Source organism: Eumetopias jubatus, unplaced genomic scaffold (assembly GCF_037043125.1).
Source record: "Eumetopias jubatus isolate StellerSeaLion01/CBP00866 unplaced genomic scaffold, mEumJub1_p1.0 scaffold_10, whole genome shotgun sequence".
Classification (NCBI taxonomy): Eukaryota; Metazoa; Chordata; class Mammalia; order Carnivora; family Otariidae; genus Eumetopias; species Eumetopias jubatus.
The window spans coordinates 35,832,225-35,850,045 of NW_028274816.1; the positions used below are offsets into that span (position 1 = coordinate 35,832,225).

The following is a 17,821-nucleotide window of genomic DNA, read 5'->3' on the forward strand; positions in this document are numbered from 1 at the left end:
CCAGCTTTAAAGACCCACTGGCTCCTGGCCCATGGCAGATTCTCGATCAACCAACAAACCACTGCCCGTAGCACAGGCAATGATGAGAGGCTGTACCAGTGAGTCTCCCTAAAACTGTGGAGCCAGAAAAAGTTCCTGGGAGAAACAGCTTTCCCTCCTGGAAGCACTTTCATTGTGCCTTGGGCCACCCAGATGCATGAATTCATTTAGCAAGTGTCTTATGACACGCTAGTCATTGGGATAGGGTCAGGGGCTATCAAGATGGACCAGACACAGCTTCTGCCCTCTGAAGGACCCCAGGCCAGTAAGAGAGAGGCAGCCAAACAAGCATGAATTGTGAAGGTAGTGGTTAATCTTGAGTGGGAGAGCTGGGAAGGTTCCAAGGGGAATGTGACATTAAACTGGGTCTTGGAGGATAAGTAGGAGTCTGCCAAGTGAAAAAAGAGGGAATTAAGAATTCCAGGCAGAGCAAAGGGTATACTCAAAGGCATGGAGGGGATCTGCACTCCTTTGCAACTTCTAAGAGGTAGTAAATTTTGCAGAGAAGTTAAGAGGATGTGGTCTGGAGTCAGGGCTTTCAGTTCTGCCATGCTGGGGACAGACCTGCTCGCCCTTTCTTGCCTAGGCACCCCTTCCCAAAATTGCAGCGTCTAGTCGCCTTTCCAAATTTCAGCTTTGGCTATAAGTGCTCAGAGTTGGCTAAACCACTAACTTTACCGTTGTGAAGGAGCTCTATGCCTTCTTCCCTCCTTCCCATCCTGTTTTGTCCTGGAGCCATAATGGAAGATGGGTCCTATCTTAACCTGCCAAGTCTGATCTCGACTAGTGGGGGTCTGAGCTGTGACAACATTTTGAGGTCATGCTCCTGCGTGGTGGCAAGGAGGACTGTGACAGATTCGTGATGGCTGCCATGGACACGGGTGGGGAATGAGGCCCATGCATTGCCATTCACTGGCCATCCTCGGGGTTGCATATTGACCAGACATCTCTGGAAGGGTAGAATGCCCACGCGGTCCTGGCTGCCCGGAGGCCTCTTTTGCTCTCTAGTGCGGGGATTGGAAACTCTAACTCCTGGACCAAAATGAGTTTGCCACCTGTTTTTGTATGGCCCACAAGCAAAGATATTCTTTTTTTTTTTTTTTTTTAGAGATTTTATTTGTTTGAGAGAGAGAGAACGTGCGCACACAAACGGGGAGGGGCAGAGGGAGGGAGAAGCAGACTCTGCTGAGCAGGGGGCCCGATACGGGGCTCGATCCCAGGATCCCCAGATCATGACCTGAGCCAAAGGCGGACGCTTAACCAACTGAGCCACCTAGGTGCCCTTAATAAATATTTGAAGAGCTGCTCTAGCATTGTGGGCGTTTTGGAACTGGGTTCCGCCGATCCCTGCAGGGCCCACAGGGGAGATGCAGGGAAGCTGTGGTGGGCTGGTCAGTGCTTAAGAACCGACTTTCCCAGGAGAGGAACGTTTGCCAGGCTCCGTGGTGTAAATACCCTCCACGTGGCCACTTTCAAACCACCCATGGACTGAAGTCACTGAGTGTGGGTTTGGGAAGAGATGTGCTGCGCCAGCCCTTGGGGGTCCCGTGGGCATGCTCCAGCTTCCGGCAGGGGCCTCCAGGGCAGGGTCGGGGCCCAGTGCCTGGGGCGGCAGGCTCAGCACCCCACCCCTATTTCTAATAGAGTTGCCCCTCCAGTCTCTGCATCTGGATTCATTTGGGTTCCAGCTGAGATTTCATTTGCCTACCACCACTAATTACGGTATGGAAAAAAACCCTAACAAATCAGGTCTTGTGACACCGCCCCCCAACACACACACACCCTACACACGTACACACACGGCTGTCACCCAGCACAGAACCTGCCCTGGCTTCCCGTTCCCTGTGATGTGAAGCTGCTGTTCCTTGGCAAGTCCTCCGAGGCTGAAGCTGGTGACTCCGCTCACCTTCCCGCCTCTTCCGACCGACCGCAAAGACAATAGCAGCCCCCAGGAGCTGTGCTGAGCACTTGGAGGGGATTGTTGCCTCTTAAATCCCGAAACAACTCTTTGAGGAAGACATGGTCGTTATCCCCACCTTACAGATCCAGACACTGAGGCTGCACCTGGCGGCCCCAGAACTTCTCCCCATTGCTGGAACGTCCTGTGCATTTTCATGGGTCCCAGCGTGACTTGCACCCCTTCTGTGACCCGAGGGTCCCTCTCTGGAAAGTCCTCTAAGCAACGGGCCCATCTGCGCATCAGCAGGAGCACTCGTCAGCTGCCGCATCCCACGCCGTGGGGGTGTCCCCACACATGGGGCACCTGGGGAGAGCGTGGGGATCACCTGTAAACATTTGCAAACAGCCCGAGAGGAACCAACTGGCTGATCGTTTCCTTCTTGAGCTGGCTTGGTCCTTGCCTGAAAAAGTGAAACTATTCTTTTTTGCAGGTGTGGAAGGTCTTAAAAAGAAACAGGAGAATGGTTACAATACTTGAGGTTCTTACTCGTCGCCTTATGCATCTAGTCCTGAACCTCTTAAGGGAATGAGTTAGAAACACGTTTGCATGTCTGAGGACGTACGCGTGTGCACATGTGTGCGTGCGTGTGTGCGCACATACACTTCTTGTCTCTTCCCCAGGCTTGATCATGTTCACTGGCTGGCTGCAAGGGAAGCAGCTCCTCAGCATGTTCACGATCGGGGTCAGGTAAGGGCACAGCGCCGACCTCGCCTCGCCAGGGTGGCAGGGAAGGTGGACCGATGGGGGAGCAGGACCCTGGCCCTGGGTCAGAATGCTGTGGGTTTGTTTGAAACTGTCTCTTCTGCTGGCTGATTCTGTGGCTCTGGGCAAGTGTGTTGGCCTAAACAGAGCGGAGGCCGGCCTACCGCACACGGTGGTGCCCTCGAGCGCGGCCTCTGGGGCAGGGCAGGAACTCTCCCGCGTGCCACCACCCCCTAGCTGGCCCCCCGGCCACTGTTCTTGGCCCTGCAGATACTCGTTGAGCGCCCGTTGACCCAGGGTGTTGGAGCCAGATCAGAGTTTTCGGGCTGGTAGAGAAAGTAAGTGTGAACGAGTCAAGTGAACGCTGATAAGGTCATCATAGCTCACAGTCAAGGCTACAAAAGAAAAAGCTGCAGAGAGAGTAGAAGGGGGGGCAGGAAGAGACCTGTCCTGGAAGGGTGGCCGGGGAAGGTGCTTTGAGGGGTGGGAGCGGAAACGAGGAGAAGCCTGCTCGAAAAGGCAGGAAGGGGGTTCAACGGGGAGGGCCCCACCGCGGTGGGGGGTGGGACCGAGCTGGGGGCCTCTGGGGACACCAGGAGGGACTGGCTGGGCTCCATGAGCAGAACTACACAGTGGAGTTGGGTAGAGGGCACATGGCGCTAGTCGCTTATGGGTCCCTTTACTCCTGATTCTAAAAAACATCAGCCGAGCCCTCCACATGGCATGCTGGGCCATCGCTACCCTTGTTTTGGAAACGTGTTGGCCATTCTTGACATAGACACAGGAGGTGACAGGGCTGTGAGCCCTAGCTGGCTGCAGCCGAGAGGGGGCCCCGGGGGGGCATGGGGAGCTGGCTGTGGAATGTGGGGTTCGAGGCCAGCGCGCGCATCCTGGAAGAGTGGGTCAGTGTAGAGTAGGGGTCTCCAGAATTAGCCTAAGGATGGGAGGGTCCCGGCGAAAGTTTGTTCACTGGTGCCCTGATTCGGTGGGTCTGGGGTGGGGGAGAGGCTGAGATTCTGCATTCCTGACAAGCTCCCTGGGGTACTAATGCTGCGGTAAGTGGTGGCCCAGTTGCAGCTCCTGCAAGAGGCAGGGCCAGGGAAGAAGGTTGAGCCCCTGACAAGAGTGCTCAGGTGACTAAGCCTTCAGAGGCAGGTGTGGTGGAGGAGGGACAGAGGAGCCTGAGCCCTGGGGTGGACTTCCAGAAAAAGCAGAGCACTCAGAAGCCGTGACACCTAAGAATGTCCCCCAAATAATGGCACTTTCCATTCCCACTTTATAAACCATAGAAAGTTCTTTATGAGCCAAGATGACTGTTTTCAAGTAACAGAAAAGGCCCCCATGACCCTCCCTGCCCGCCCTTCCCAGTACCATTTGCTGGTTCCTTCTGGTTCCAGGTCTCCACGTCCCTTCCCTCCCACTTCTCCCACTAGATCCACGGTACGCTTGCCATCCAGAGAAAACTTACTCTGTCCGTTTCACTTGTGACTTTGCAAAGATGAACATTTTTAGCGGAGTCAGCTGCTCGGAATCACTGCATCAGAAGGTAGAAATAGCAGGATAGCTGGTGAGGAAGAGATTCTCCAAAAGAAGTAACTTGAGAATTGGTCTTTTAAACACTTTATCCTAATTCCCTCTGCCTCAAGTGACATTCAAGATGATCCAAAGTATACTCGCTTTTCCTGGCCCATGCTAATCTTTATTAGTTTGTAGATTAATTTTTTATTATCATGCAAGCGTCCAAGTACCTGTAAAAACGCCCTTCCCACACCATATGGGGGGAAAGTCCTCGTGCTAGCCCTCTGCAAATGTTTGCTTAGCTAGTCTTGTCAACCTGTGCCATAAAACCAAGGAAGCCTTCTTGCTGTCACCATAGAAACTGGGCACAGCCCCTTGACCAAATTCAGTAATCCTGGTTCATAGAACTTGCCCCTGAATGTTCCATTGTTTCCAGAGAAAAGGCCTCCATTCATGTACCGTATTTCTTTGATTCTAAGATGCACTTTCTTTTTTCACACTTCTCTGAGGACAGACTGCTTCTTACAAATGAGGAGACAAGAGAGCGCCCTGTGTTTAATTAATTGGCAGCATTTTTTCTTTCTGAGTGGTACACAGATAATGGTCCCCTTCACCATCAGCCATGTCTTAGCTTAGATGAAACAGGATAGCCATGTGTGACACAGCCAGGCTTTCTGACGGTGAGGCAAGCCCGTAGGACACTCGTCGTGTGCTGGGCCGGCGCGGCTCTAGCCCCGTGCTGTATACGTGCAGGCATCCCTCGTTTTATGGTGCTTTGCAGATCCTGCGTTTTTCACCATGTCAAGGTCTGTAGCATGCCTGTGTTAAACAAGTCCATTGGGCCATTTTTCCCAATAGTATTAGGTCATTTCACATCTCTGTCATATTTTGGTAATTCTCGCAATATCGGAGATGTTTTCATTGTCATTTTTTATGGCAATCTGTGATCAGTGGCCCGGTGTGCTGAAAGCTCAGGTGATTGTCAGCAGTTTTTAGCAATAAAGTATTTTTAAATTAAATTCTACACATTGGGTTTTTAGACATGATGCTCTTGCACACTTAATAGATGACAGTGCAATATAAACATAACGTTTATGGCCACCGGGGACCAAAAGGTTCATCTGACTCACTGTATTGGGACAGTCACTTTATTGTGAGGGTCTGAAGCTGAACCCACAGTACCTGTGAGGCGTGCCTGTATTCACTCATTCCTATCTGTTTGTCCAGCAAATATTTGCTGAATGCCTACAGGGCTTTGCTGGATGTCCTGGTGCAGAGGGTGAGCCGTAATGGGATGTGGCTGGCCGCGCTCCCCCACAGCTCTGCCCAGAGGCACCCTCTCCAGTCTGGCCCCAAAACTTCAGCCTCCCCCACTGGCTTGAGGTCAGCCTGAAGCCCCACTGCAACTGCTCAGGGGTGTGGAATGGGAAATCAGTCTGCCATGATGTTCTGGAACCGAATTTGAGGCAGAAAGAGCCCCTCCTTAACATCCCATCACCTGTTGACAAACCTCCCACAAGAAGGGATCCACCCTCTTTATCCCAATTCAGATTCCCAAGAGAGAAGCTCACTAGTTCAGCTGGGATCACATGTTGTCTTCTAAACCAATCAGCCGTGGCTATGTGAGGGTGGGGTCACACGGTACAGAAAGAGTTGGAGCGATAATGATGAAACGAACGGACACCCAAATGGCTCTGCTACAATAGTCAGAGGCACAGCTTTGTCACTCTACCTCCCTTCAACCTTAATTTCCTCGTTTGGCTTCCTCACCAGAAGCGTCTAAACAACGAGACCAGTGAAAAGTGAAAATCAGGGGAGTCAGGGAGGATCCTCTGAGCCAAAAAATTATATATACCACTTACTGCCTAATTCTGGAAATTTCTTTCATAGGACCCAAAAGCCTTTCTCTCTAATAAACAATAGTAATTTAAGTGCAAAAGTGCTTTAAGAGGCCAAACAACTGAGGGACTAATTTATGCTATAGTGTGGATGTCTGATAGGGGAGGTCCATTCCCAAGAGCAGGGTTTTGCAACAGGAGAACTCAGAGCCGTGGATGCTGGAGGAGACGGGTGCATCATGGGATTGGGAACAGAGACTAGAATGGGGATGTTGGGGGCACCAGAGACATGCCTCACCAGGTCAAAGTGTTGGCGACCCCAGTTGGGAGTCACGTCCTCCTTCAGTGCATGTGTTAAAGGTGACCCATGTGGCCTTTTGATCCAGCCTGGCTGTGGCTGCCATTCCCGAGGGTCTGCCTATTGTCGTCACGGTTACGCTGGTCCTGGGAGTGCTGCGGATGGCCAAGAAGCGCGTCATCGTGAAGAAGTTACCAATCGTGGAGACCTTAGGTAAGGGACTCTGCTGGTTGGAATCTTGTAAATGGGATTGAAGGAGTGGCCGTTCAGCCGGGCTGTTTCATTAGCCTGAGGATGAACAGTGCTGGTTTCTCTTTCCTCTGAACCGGGGTTGCCTCGTGCCAGGTTGCTGCAGTGTCATCTGTTCGGATAAGACAGGGACGCTGACCGCCAATGAGATGACCGTCACCCAGCTGGTGACGTCCGATGGGCTCCATGCTGAGGTGAGCCCCGTGCCGTGGACCTTTTCCTTCCTAAAAGTACATGGAATCTTCTAGAAAGCAATAAGGAAGAGACAAAAATGGGTTATTGTACAGTTTCCTTGCTACAAACAGCAGCAAGGAACGTGACCAAGTTAAGGGAGCCTACTTTATTTTTTTGCGATTATCTTTTAATAATCTCGTTACATGACGTAGAAGCAAAGAAGCAGTTGCCCGTAACAGCCTGTGATAAACTAACCATGATGGTCCCCTGGGGTTTTTCAGTCTCTCCCCTGTGCCTCTGGCACAGTCGCAAGCCCCCGGAACGTGCTTGTGTATCCTGCGGGGCGTTTCACAGAACTTCCCGACGAAGGTGTCAGCAGTGACATCTCACGGGCCAGGGCCTGTTTTCGTAGATAGAATTTTGCCGGCCGGCTGGCGCACCCTTTGGTTTACATGTTGTCCGTCGACGGCTCCCTTTGTGCCCCAGCCACAGGGCAGCGTGGCCCTGACAGGCTGCGTGGGCTGCAAAGGCTTACACATCTGCTCTCTGGCTCCCTAGGGGAAGGTTTGCCCCCCTCTGTGCTAGATAAGCTCTCTTGTGTGCTATCACTTCGTTTTCTGAAGCACAATTTTCCCTGGCTCCTGAATATCCCGTTGAGGAAGCTTTCCGCGGTTTCTAAAGCATGGCCCTTTTTGAGGTTTTCTGATGAATAAAAGTGCAGGGAACATCCTCATGCTTAAAGCCTTGTTTGTGGGTAGGAGTCTGTCCCTGGGGTGGGTCCCCCAGAAAAGAGATGATAGGACAACCCCGGGGGGAAGGGTCTTATTGACACGCGGTGACATCCTCTCTGCGGCTTTGCCCTGCAGGTCAGCGGAGTTGGGTATGATGGCAAAGGGACTGTCTGTCTGTTACCCTCAAGGGAAGTCATTAAGGAGTTCAGCAACGTCTCGGTGGGCAAATTAGTAGAGGTGAGTGTCAAAAGCCCCACGGTGGAAATATGCTTTTAAGAGGAACTGATGGGGATTCGCCCTGAAGAGATGGCCAGCTGGTTCTTGGCGACACCTGGGCCACACCCCCGGGGGTCAGGTGTCTCAGTGGCCCAGAAACAGGTGGAGACCCTGGAGGTGAGAGAAGAGCTATATTCTCTGTCCTCCCTACCTGCTGGAAAAGCTTTAAAGAGACACCTGCCTAGAGAAGGTACTCAACGAAGGTTGGACAGTGAGCCGGGTTGCGTTGTCGACATGAGCAATATTAGCTGGACTCGTCCCTCCCACACGCGGGGTGCCCTCCGAGGTCCAGATCGAGATGTTGTCTAACGGGCTCATGGAGGTGACGGGAGTGTCCAGGATCACCCAGCCAGTGAGGGAGGGAGCCGGGATTCACCTCCACGCTCTTTTTGTGTGTTTCTTTCCTTTTTTTAATTATCATTTTTTATTGAGATGTAAGTCCTATAGCACAGAATTCACCCCTTTAAATTGTACTAGTCCAGTGGCTTTAGTACATTCACAAAGTTGGGCAGCCACGGCTGCGTCTAATTTCAGGATAGCTCATCACCCCAAGCGGAAACCCGTACCCATTAGTGGTCACCCCATCACTCCAGCCTCCCCACCCCCCATGATACTGCCTTACAAGGGCCTTGTGACAGTCAGCGCTCAGCAGAATCAGTAAATATTTACGGTGTTTCTTTTGAAGAGTGGGGGCTCTGATGTACTTTGAGGAGTAGATCTTGTCCTTCACCCCCAGCCCAGCCCCCGCCCCCAAAATAGGTCAAGCCTTCAGCATGTGACTTTTTCACGTGGATGAGTGAGCCCAGGACCCCAAGGGGTGCCCGCTCTGAATATTAACTACAGACGTTCAGAAATCCCCCCTTTCAGGCAGGCTGTGTGGCCAACAACGCCATCATCAGAAAAAACGCCGTGATGGGACAGCCCACGGAAGGTGCGCTGATCGCCCTGGCCATGAAGGTAGGGACCCTCTGATGGTCTGCACCGGGAGTTCTTGCACTTGGGGCTGAATTAGTGGCAGAATTTGAGCTCGTGTCTGAGCAGATGAGGAATGGGGAAGCTTAGTAATAACGGGAGAGAGTGGCCTCAAACGTCCTCGGGCAGTCACTGACATGCCATGTGGTTCTGGAACATTCTCCATGCCACCCTTCCTGGCAATCCCGTACGAATCCTCGGGTGCCCTGTGGCTCAGATCCCATGGAGGTGCTGGGGAGACAGAGGAATGCAACCCACCTGGCAGCCCCTGAGGCCCCCCTCCAGGAAAGACCCCGTCCTTTTAGCACATCCGACTGATTGCAGGACTCTGAGGTCAGACCCTGAGTCTGGGACTTGGCAGAAATGCCCCCACTCTGTGGCCAGTGCCACGTGCAGAATGGCTACCCCTGGATGCCAAAGGGGTGGGCAGTGGGGTGGGGTGCCAGAAGCTATCACGAAGACCAAGCTGGTTCTGTCCCCGAACAAGAGAAATGAGACCTTTTTTCTCCGGGTGGGACATTTCATTTGAAAGCAAATGGCCTTTCTCTGTGAGGTTGGATTTCTCATCTGCCGGAAATGGTTTGAATCATGAATAATTTAAGTGGACTGCACTTTGCATAGAGATTGGTTTAGGATGACTCTCTGGGAGCTTGCATGTTATTATCCTAGATGGACTTAAGTGATACTAAAGATTCATATGTGAGAAAAAAAGAGATTCCATTCAGTTCGGAGCAGAAATGGATGGCAGTAAAGTGCAGCCCCAAGAATGAGGTGAGTTTGCTTCTCTGCCCCTTCCCACCCTCTCCCCTACACCCCAGAGGAACGAAAATGCAGGCATCAAGCAGGAGAGTTTAAAGCTCCTAGCTTCTATGAAGTTTCAAATACATGAAAATACATTTGATAGCAATTAGATCATTGATTATCTTGGGTTCTCTTCTGAGATTTTTGTCTGAAACAGTAGTTCTCAGAGTGGGGTTTCTGGACCAGCAGCATCCCCTGGGAATTTGTTAAAATGCAGATTCTCAGGCTCCACGCAGAACCTCAGAGTCAGAAATATCAGGAGTGCGGGGCACCTGGGTGGTTCCTTGGTCAAGCATCTGACTCTCGTTTTTGGCTCAGATCATGATCTCAGGGTCATGAGATTGAGTCCTCTCTCAGGCTCCACACTGAGCGCAGAGTCTGCTTGAGATTCTTTCCCCTCTCTCCCCACTCTGCTTCTCACCCTGCTCGCAATCTCTCTTTCTCTCTCTAAAATAAATAACGAACGAACGAATGAAAGAAACAAAGAAAGAAAGAGAAAGAAAGAAAGAGAAAGAAAGATAGAGAAAGAAAGAGAAAGAAAGAGAAAGAAAAAAGAAAGAAAAGAAAGAAAGAGAAACTCTTTAAAAAGAAAATCAGGAGTAGAGCCAGTAACTTGTGTTTGCTGGGAATTTTGATGCACGCTCCTACCATTGACAGTGACCACCCCCCCTGCTACCTTGGGGGTCTTTTTTTCACACCCTGGTGCCGAGTTCTTCACAGGTACGAGCACCTTTGATCATCACCAGGTGGGGACAGTCCTTCCTTCCTGAAGGGGATCAGGAGGCACATCCCAGCACCCAGCACAGACGGTGTGAACAGTGAGCTCACATATCACATGGGTGCATATAGACGCGCATGTGTGTGCACCTGGTTTGAGTGACCATAGGAACATACACCAAACTATTCATGGCTACCCTGCTTGGGGATGACAGCTGACTTCTTTTTCCCCTCTTTTTCTTTTTTAACCTTCTGTAGCTTTTCAGATCTTCTACAATAAAAGGGTTTTTTTTTTTTTTTTTTTAAGTTTTTTTGTATTGCTTTCCACCTTTTTCTCCAGCCCTTTACTTCTCTCCTATTCTTTCTGGAACCTGTCACATCTTGCTCGTGCTGAGATTCCTCCTCTGTTGTTCAGGGTAGTGGGCGGCTTGGCCAGCACGTTTCAGACCTTTGCTATGAGTAGATGGGTGTACAAATACTCTCTGCTTAAAAGGGGTTACAGATTTTTTAAATGTTTTAATAACTTCAAATCTTTTTTTTTCTCCAAAGACAATAGTAATATATTCTCATTGAAATAAATTATGGAAGTATGACTTTAAGAATGGGAGCTCCTTATAACCCTGCCCCTCTTCTCTCCTGACCCATCACCAACCCCCCCACCCCGGACCCAGCAGTCTGGGATGGAATATTCCAGGTTCTAAATATGCACACAGCAACATATGGGGTGGTAGTTTTAAAACTAGGTCGTGCTGTAGATAGTGTTTTTAATTTGCTTTTTTTTCCCTTACGGTGATGTCTTAGACACCTTTCTGTATCCCGTTCATACAAGCTCATTCCCTGCCCGCCGTGAGCATTCAGGCTCAGTGCTCATGCCGGGGACAGAGTGACCCACACTGGCACAGCACCTTCTGCCCAGAGCTTACCATCTACAGGAGATGGAGCTTAAATACACAGGAAAACAGTTAGGGGCTTGTTTGGGTTCCCTTTTATGAGCCATGGGCAGCGGTGAGCACAACAGAAATGGTACGTGCCCGTTAAATAGACATCTAGCACGCAATCCCACACATAGAGGTGTAACGGTGCCTGGGGGTTGACCGGTTCGTGAAATGCACTGACATTAACAAGGGACTTCACATAGAGTCGGGTGCGGATCAAAGATCCACCTCCATCCTTCTATGGGCTGTGTGGTATTCTGTCATGTGGCTTTCCTGTAATTTATCTAACCCATCCTGTATTGGTAAGCAATAACGGTCCACTAGAAATAGCCCCACCGTGAGCATCGCTGTGTGCACGAGGTGACAGTCACCAAGAGCTGAAGCATCCAATGACAGCGGACTTTTTTTTCTTTTCCAAGGACCAGGAAGACATTTACTTCATGAAGGGGGCCTTTCAAGAAGTGATTAATTACTGTACCATGTACAACAATGGAGGCATCCCCCTGCCACTGACACCCCAACAGAGATCCTTCTGCCAGCAGGAAGAGAAGAGGATGGGGTCACTTGGCTTGCGTGGTCAGTACCTTTGGTCCCCAGCCCCGAGCTTTAAGTTCAAGTGCACCACTGACTTTAAAGTGCATTGATGCAGGGTTCTTAAGTAAGGGGATTGATCAGAGCAGCAGTCAGGTGGTGTGCTAATGAAAGTAAGGCAAACGGGGAATTAATGGGCAGATGAAAGACAGACAGCCACCCCCCCCACCCACCCCCAGCAAGCCCAGCCACCAAATGACACCTGTTAGTCCAGACGCAGCTCATGTGTGTGAGAAAGGCTGGTGCCTCCCTGCTGACGTTTCTAAGACAGATGAAGGAGGCGTACCAGAAACACTGATTTTCCTCATTGGTCTTCTTGCTCATTGCTTACCATCAGGAAAACCCAAAGCTCTTTGAAATCAAGGCAGACATTTCATTCCTTGGCCATTTCCAGTTTTCCGCACCAGGGGCAACACTTCCCCTGATGAGCCGAACATTAAAGCTCACGTTTCCCAGAGTGCCATTTGTCAGCCCGTCCACTGTCGGAGGAAGTATTTAAAAACACTCTGGAACCCTTGTCTTCTCTCTCTGGGGAAAATGAGAAGCTTTGGGCCGGGTGCCAGTTGCCTTGGTTTTTCCCTTCAGGAAAGAGACATGATAAATTGCTAGCAGCTTGCTGACAAGCGTACAAGGTGAGGATGTCCCAGTCTGAGATGGAGCCAAGCAGGGTGGGGAGGGTAGCTTTGGGAAAGGGAGGAAGGGCACCATGGCCCCTCCAGTATCAGGAAAGTGACAAAGTAAGGTCATTCTCACAACACCCCCTCTGGGAGCACTGGTTCCCCAGAATCAAGGCCAGGACAAGCCAGCACACAGAGCCTGTACCCCGTAGTGCCCTCCTGCACCTTTTCTTCCCCTGCAGCTCCTCCCCTACAAGGGCAGGTGGCAACAGCAAAGACAAGAAGAGCTGTTCGGACCGTGCCATTGCATGTCAGCTCGCAGATTTCCTTCTGGTCCCTCTGGTTGGGGTGTGGATGGGATTGATACCACCAGCGGACGAGTGTCTTACTTTCTGCTGGTCAGGTTGTCTCTACATTTCTCTCTACCTCGGGGCCAGCCATCCAGAGCCCCGGGGAGCCCCGCGCAGGCAGAGGAGGATCAGGGCTGTAGAGGGGCCGGGCTGACTGGGGACTTCACGGCCCTCGGCCCCCGGTGGACCCTCTGTGGCTCTTGGTGTCTCCTCAGTGCTGGCCCTGGCCTCTGGGCCCGAGCTGGGGAGGCTGACTTTCCTGGGGCTCGTCGGCATCATCGACCCTCCGAGGGCTGGCGTGAAGGAAGCAGTGCAGGTGCTCTGTCAGTCGGGCGTGTCGGTGAAGATGATAACGGGCGACGGCCTGGAGACCGCCTACGCCATAGGTAAGCGGGGAGGGCGGGCGGGTGGCCGGTGGGTCCTCGTCGGGACTGCGCACGGTGACTGTGAGCTTCGAGGACCAGCGCTCCACCTTCACACAGTTGGCCCTACAATGTTGGCAGGTCCTCCGAAGGGGGCAGAGCCTTAGTGCCCACTGACAACCTCCCGCGTGCTGGGAGCCTTTATCCCCAAGCTTGCTTCCTCTTCCCAGGCAGCGTCATTCCTGGTGTTCACTTCTGGGCTGGCTCCTGCTGCGCGCCGTGTGCCCACAAGTCACTGAACCACTCTGACCTCCAGGCTCTTCACCTGCAGAGGGCCAGTAGCCCTCCTGTGATTCTACTTACTGATATAATGAGGGAGTCACACCTTGGTCTGCTCCCTGCCCTATCTCAAGGCACCCGGCCCCGAGAAAAGATCGGAGGCTCTGGAATCAGACAAAACCACATCTGGTTCCAGCATCACCCCTCACCAGCTCTGTGACCTTGGGGAAGTCCCTGCCCTCCCTTGCCTTGCCTTTAAAGCAGGGATAACAAGGCCTCTGTTGCAAGTTAATTGCGTGGATGGCATTGAGATCATGTGACAGGGCAGGTGCTCAGTGCATGATGCCATCATGGTTTTCTTCTCGTCATTCTCTGTGGCCCGGGCAGGGACCGGGGGGCAGGCAGGGGCAGTGAGGGGCGGGCGCGGGAGCAGTCTCAGGCTTGGGAGCAAGTGCTCAGAATGGATTCTCGGCACTGTGCAGGAAGGAACATCGGCCTTTGCAATGGGAAGCTGAGAGCCATGTCCGGGGAAGAGGTGGACAGTATGGAGCAGGAAGAGCTGACTGACCGCGTCGGAAAGGTGGGTTCCTCCTAGGGGGTTTCACTGCGGGGGAGGGGGGGAGTTTCAGCTCCAAGTTCATGGATTCCGCTCTTCTGCGCCTCTGTGTCCAGGTATCTGTGTTCTTCAGGACCAGCCCAAAGCACAAGCTCAAAATCATAAAGGTAAGCTGGGTGCCTCATTTGTCTGTTAGGGTCAGTCCAGGACGATGAAGGGCTCTGCTCCAGGGCTGGTCCAGGGCCCAAGCTGGCGGGAGCCTCGGCCATCCTCAAACTGTGGGGAGGAGAACAGGGGGACCTTTGCCACATACACCAAAAACAGGAGCGGGGATTGGGTGGTGCAGAGAGAAAAATAAAAAGCAGCTAGCCTCTGTTAGCCGAGTGCTCTTTGGCATCATTCTCATTACTTACTTCCAGGCCTCAGTTTCCCCATCTGTAAACAGAGGGTAGTTTGAATGATGTCAGCTAATTCCCAAGGCTGGTGAGCGGATGAGAGGAGGCCAGGCCTGGGAGTGCCTGGTGCAGTGCCTGGCACGCGGCGGGCACCCAGCCGAGAACGGGTGTGGCTTTCTGTCGTGCAGGGAGGAGGGCCCTGCTGCTGCTGCGCTCGGCCTCCCACCTGCACGCGCTTGGAAGATGTGCTCTGTAGCTCCGGGCCGTTTTATCCTTTATGCTATTTGGGGGGTTTTAGTTCTCGGGAGCAAATCTCTCTGCACAGTATTCCTAAGAGAAAACATTAGTACTTACTGGGCACTGCATGGTTTCAGGGGTAAGGTGACTTTTCTTTCTTAATGGAGATGGACAACACGCATGAGCCTCACACCCGCGGTCTTACTGTCGCTCTCAGGGGAGGAGGGACAAGTTGCCCACACTTTGCCAATGGAGAAGCTGAGGCTGAGAGGTTCAGGGCTTGCCCAATTCCCACAGCTGGTGCAGGTGGGGCTGGGGTTCAGACTCCAGCCAGCTGACTCGAGAGAGGGGCTTCTGCTGTTGGCCATGCGGTGGGAGAGGCAGAGCATCCAGAGAGAAGCAAGGTTCTGGAAGGGCTGCAACCTTCACTCGCCTCTTCCTTACCAAGGCTTTGCAGGAATCGGGGGCAATCGTAGCCATGACAGGGGACGGGGTGAATGATGCGGTCGCCCTGAAGTCCGCGGACATCGGGATTGCCATGGGGCAGACGGGGACAGACGTTAGCAAAGAGGCTGCCAGCATGATCCTCGTGGACGATGACTTCTCAACCATCATGTAAGTTGCTCCGTAGGTGTTTTGTTTTGTTTTTTAGTGGCAGAAATGCCCGGCGTAACCAGCTGCCCACCCCCCAGATCTGTTCTGCTAGAGATACGGGTGTCCCAGGCACACACAGCACCTGGGGGGGATGCTACAGACACGTGCAGCAGACCCTACTTGCAGCCCGAGGGTGCACCTGGCGGGAGGGCCGGGATCAGGTGCGCAGATGGAGGCACATGCCCGTGCGGTCGCTGCAGCAGCATTTATGGGGATATCCTAGACCACCCTAGCTGCCAACAGCGAGAGCAGGAGTACTCCGAGGCTATTAAAAATGATGCTTTGAGGGATGTATCAAAGACACAGAAATGCTCACACTGTAGTGTTAAGTAAAAACCACTAAAAGTGAATATGCGTGGTTTGAGTCTAGGGTCGTGTTTGCACCGACACGGATGTTTCACGCGTTGACGGAGATGAGGCAGGAATGTCTGCATTGCTGATGTGATCTCGAGCTGCCAGGATGACAAAGCACCTGTTTTCTTGCTTCACTTTTTTGTTTTCTTAAAAAAAATTTTGCCTGCCCTCTAGATCTAATTTTAATCCGTTCTAGTTAAGTCTTTCCTCATAAATGAATTGAAGTAATTGGGGGTGGGAGAGCCCGAGGGCGCCGGTCAGGACATCATTGTCCTCCGTGGGCATGGCCTGGAGCAGCGAGGGGAAACAGGAAGTGGTGCCCAAGCACGAGGCCATCTCTGGTGACATCGCTTCCTGTTGCGGCTAACGCAGGTGCCTGAACCTTTCCACCAGGGCCATCTTTGTGCATAAGCACTTTCTCCTCTCCTGCAGGAATGCGGTGGAGGAAGGCAAGGGGATTTTTCATAACATCAAAAACTTCGTCCGGTTTCAGCTGAGCACGTAAGTCGAGGCCAGCAGCTCCTAGTGCCGTCAGGTGCTGTGCGCCCGTCTCGCAAGCAGCCATCGACCGTGCCCTGTGTGTGCCCCGCAGGAGCATCTCAGCCTTGAGCCTCATCACTCTGTCCACGGTGTGCAACCTGCCCAGCCCCCTCAACGCCATGCAGATCCTGTGGATCAACATCATCATGGACGGGCCACCAGCACAGAGGTGAGGCTCCGGGTTGGCCGGGAAAGTGCGCCATTTCCACCGGGCTGCCCCCCTCTGCAGCCTCGGGCCCCTGCACAGAGTGTGGGTGCAAACACTGTCCCCAGGAGTCCTAGAACACTTGACTATGGTGCATGAGGAAGATGGACAGCGGCATGCCCTGGGCGTGGGAGGAAGGGCCTGTGTGGGCAGCCAGGGTCGGTGGGGGATGCTGTCCCTGTACAGCTCCAGGGCTCAGCCCCTCTCTTCAGGTCACCACCTCTGAGAAGTCCTCCCTGAGTACTCTAACAAGCAGCCTCCTGGCTCTCATTCATCTCCCTGCTTTATATTTCCCTAGGGGAGAAAATATACACGTATGTCCTTGCTTGTCTCTAAGATCCGTCTCCCCTTGGGCAAGGTTTGTGGTTATGTTCCTGACAGTATCCCCAGCTCCTAGAAGAGTGCCTGGCACACACGGGCCGGCCAATGAGTGAGTTGTTGGATGGATGGATCAGAAGGGAGTGTTAGGCTAGCCGAATGGTGCAGGAGAGAGAATGACGTCTGCCGGGGCACAGTGTTGTTTCATCTGATTATATTTGATACATATTACGTTACTAATATTAATTCAGTATCACCAGTTACAGCTGCCAAGGGCAAGAGTCCTCTTTTTATGCTAGGAATGGGGCCAGGAGTGAAGCGGGGTCCCCCCCACTGCCCTCCGCTGCTGTAGCCCCAACACCACTGTTTCACAGTCTGCTCAGTCAGTAAGGGGCTCTGTGGTGGATCCCATTTCTCCAGCCCGCTGGGGGACGCGGGGTGGTTCCAGGACCGTGGTGTGGCCAACCCCAGGGGAGGTTTTCTTCCACTGAGCTCAGGGATGGGTGGAGGGTAGGGCTGCCCGTGGGGCCCAGGCTGGGGGGGGGGGGGCGCGCACCATGGAAGGGGCTGGGCTGTTAGGGCCCCGGCTTGCGTGGACAGCCTGGAGGCGCTGGGACCCAGCTCCCTGAGCCCCACAGCCCCGCTGTGCCTATGGAACTGACCAGGGAGCCTGGAAGGTTCGTGCTCCACTCCAGATGTGCTTGTTCAGCCGCTGCCCAGCTGTCTGAAGTGACTCTTCTCAGTGGTTTATGTCAGGGCGCCCCATGTCTTGTTCCGAGCAGCTTGGGGGTAGAGCCGGTGGACAGAGACACCCTCCAGCAGCCCCCACGGAATGTCAAGGACACCATCCTCGGTAGAGCCCTCATCCTTAAGATCCTCCTGTCGGCTGCCGTCATCATCAGCGGGACCCTCTTTATCTTCTGGAAAGAGGTGAGGCAAGTCCTCCCTGACTCATTAAGCCGGTATTCGCGAAGCCCCTGACGTGCGAGACTCGGGGCCGGGGCTGTGGACAGTCCCTGCCCCGCCGTGGGGCACAGGCTCCGACCGGGGAGACGCGTGTACACGTACAGGGGCTGTCAGCGAGGGAAGGCAGGGGAGCAGGAGCTGTCCGCAGGGGGGGCGGGGGGGGGGGCAGGAGGCCTCCCAGGCGTGG

General features: G+C 53.0%; 1 protein-coding gene across 1 annotated transcript in view; it reads left to right on the top strand.

The window, feature by feature from the left end:
• The window catches only part of ATP2C2 (ATPase secretory pathway Ca2+ transporting 2), a 60,392-nt gene that overhangs the window by 40,393 nt on the left and 2,178 nt on the right, over nucleotides 1-17,821 (top strand). The window contains exons 11-24 of the mRNA XM_028092245.2: nucleotides 2,620-2,686; nucleotides 6,444-6,568; nucleotides 6,701-6,798; nucleotides 7,645-7,746; nucleotides 8,653-8,742; nucleotides 9,427-9,528; nucleotides 11,630-11,786; nucleotides 12,984-13,154; nucleotides 13,892-13,989; nucleotides 14,082-14,132; nucleotides 15,046-15,212; nucleotides 16,038-16,106; nucleotides 16,198-16,314; nucleotides 17,451-17,598. Of these exons, the coding sequence (XP_027948046.2) occupies nucleotides 2,620-2,686; nucleotides 6,444-6,568; nucleotides 6,701-6,798; nucleotides 7,645-7,746; nucleotides 8,653-8,742; nucleotides 9,427-9,528; nucleotides 11,630-11,786; nucleotides 12,984-13,154; nucleotides 13,892-13,989; nucleotides 14,082-14,132; nucleotides 15,046-15,212; nucleotides 16,038-16,106; nucleotides 16,198-16,314; nucleotides 17,451-17,598 (1,562 nt within the window). The remainder of the gene's footprint in view (nucleotides 1-2,619; nucleotides 2,687-6,443; nucleotides 6,569-6,700; nucleotides 6,799-7,644; nucleotides 7,747-8,652; nucleotides 8,743-9,426; nucleotides 9,529-11,629; nucleotides 11,787-12,983; nucleotides 13,155-13,891; nucleotides 13,990-14,081; nucleotides 14,133-15,045; nucleotides 15,213-16,037; nucleotides 16,107-16,197; nucleotides 16,315-17,450; nucleotides 17,599-17,821) is intronic.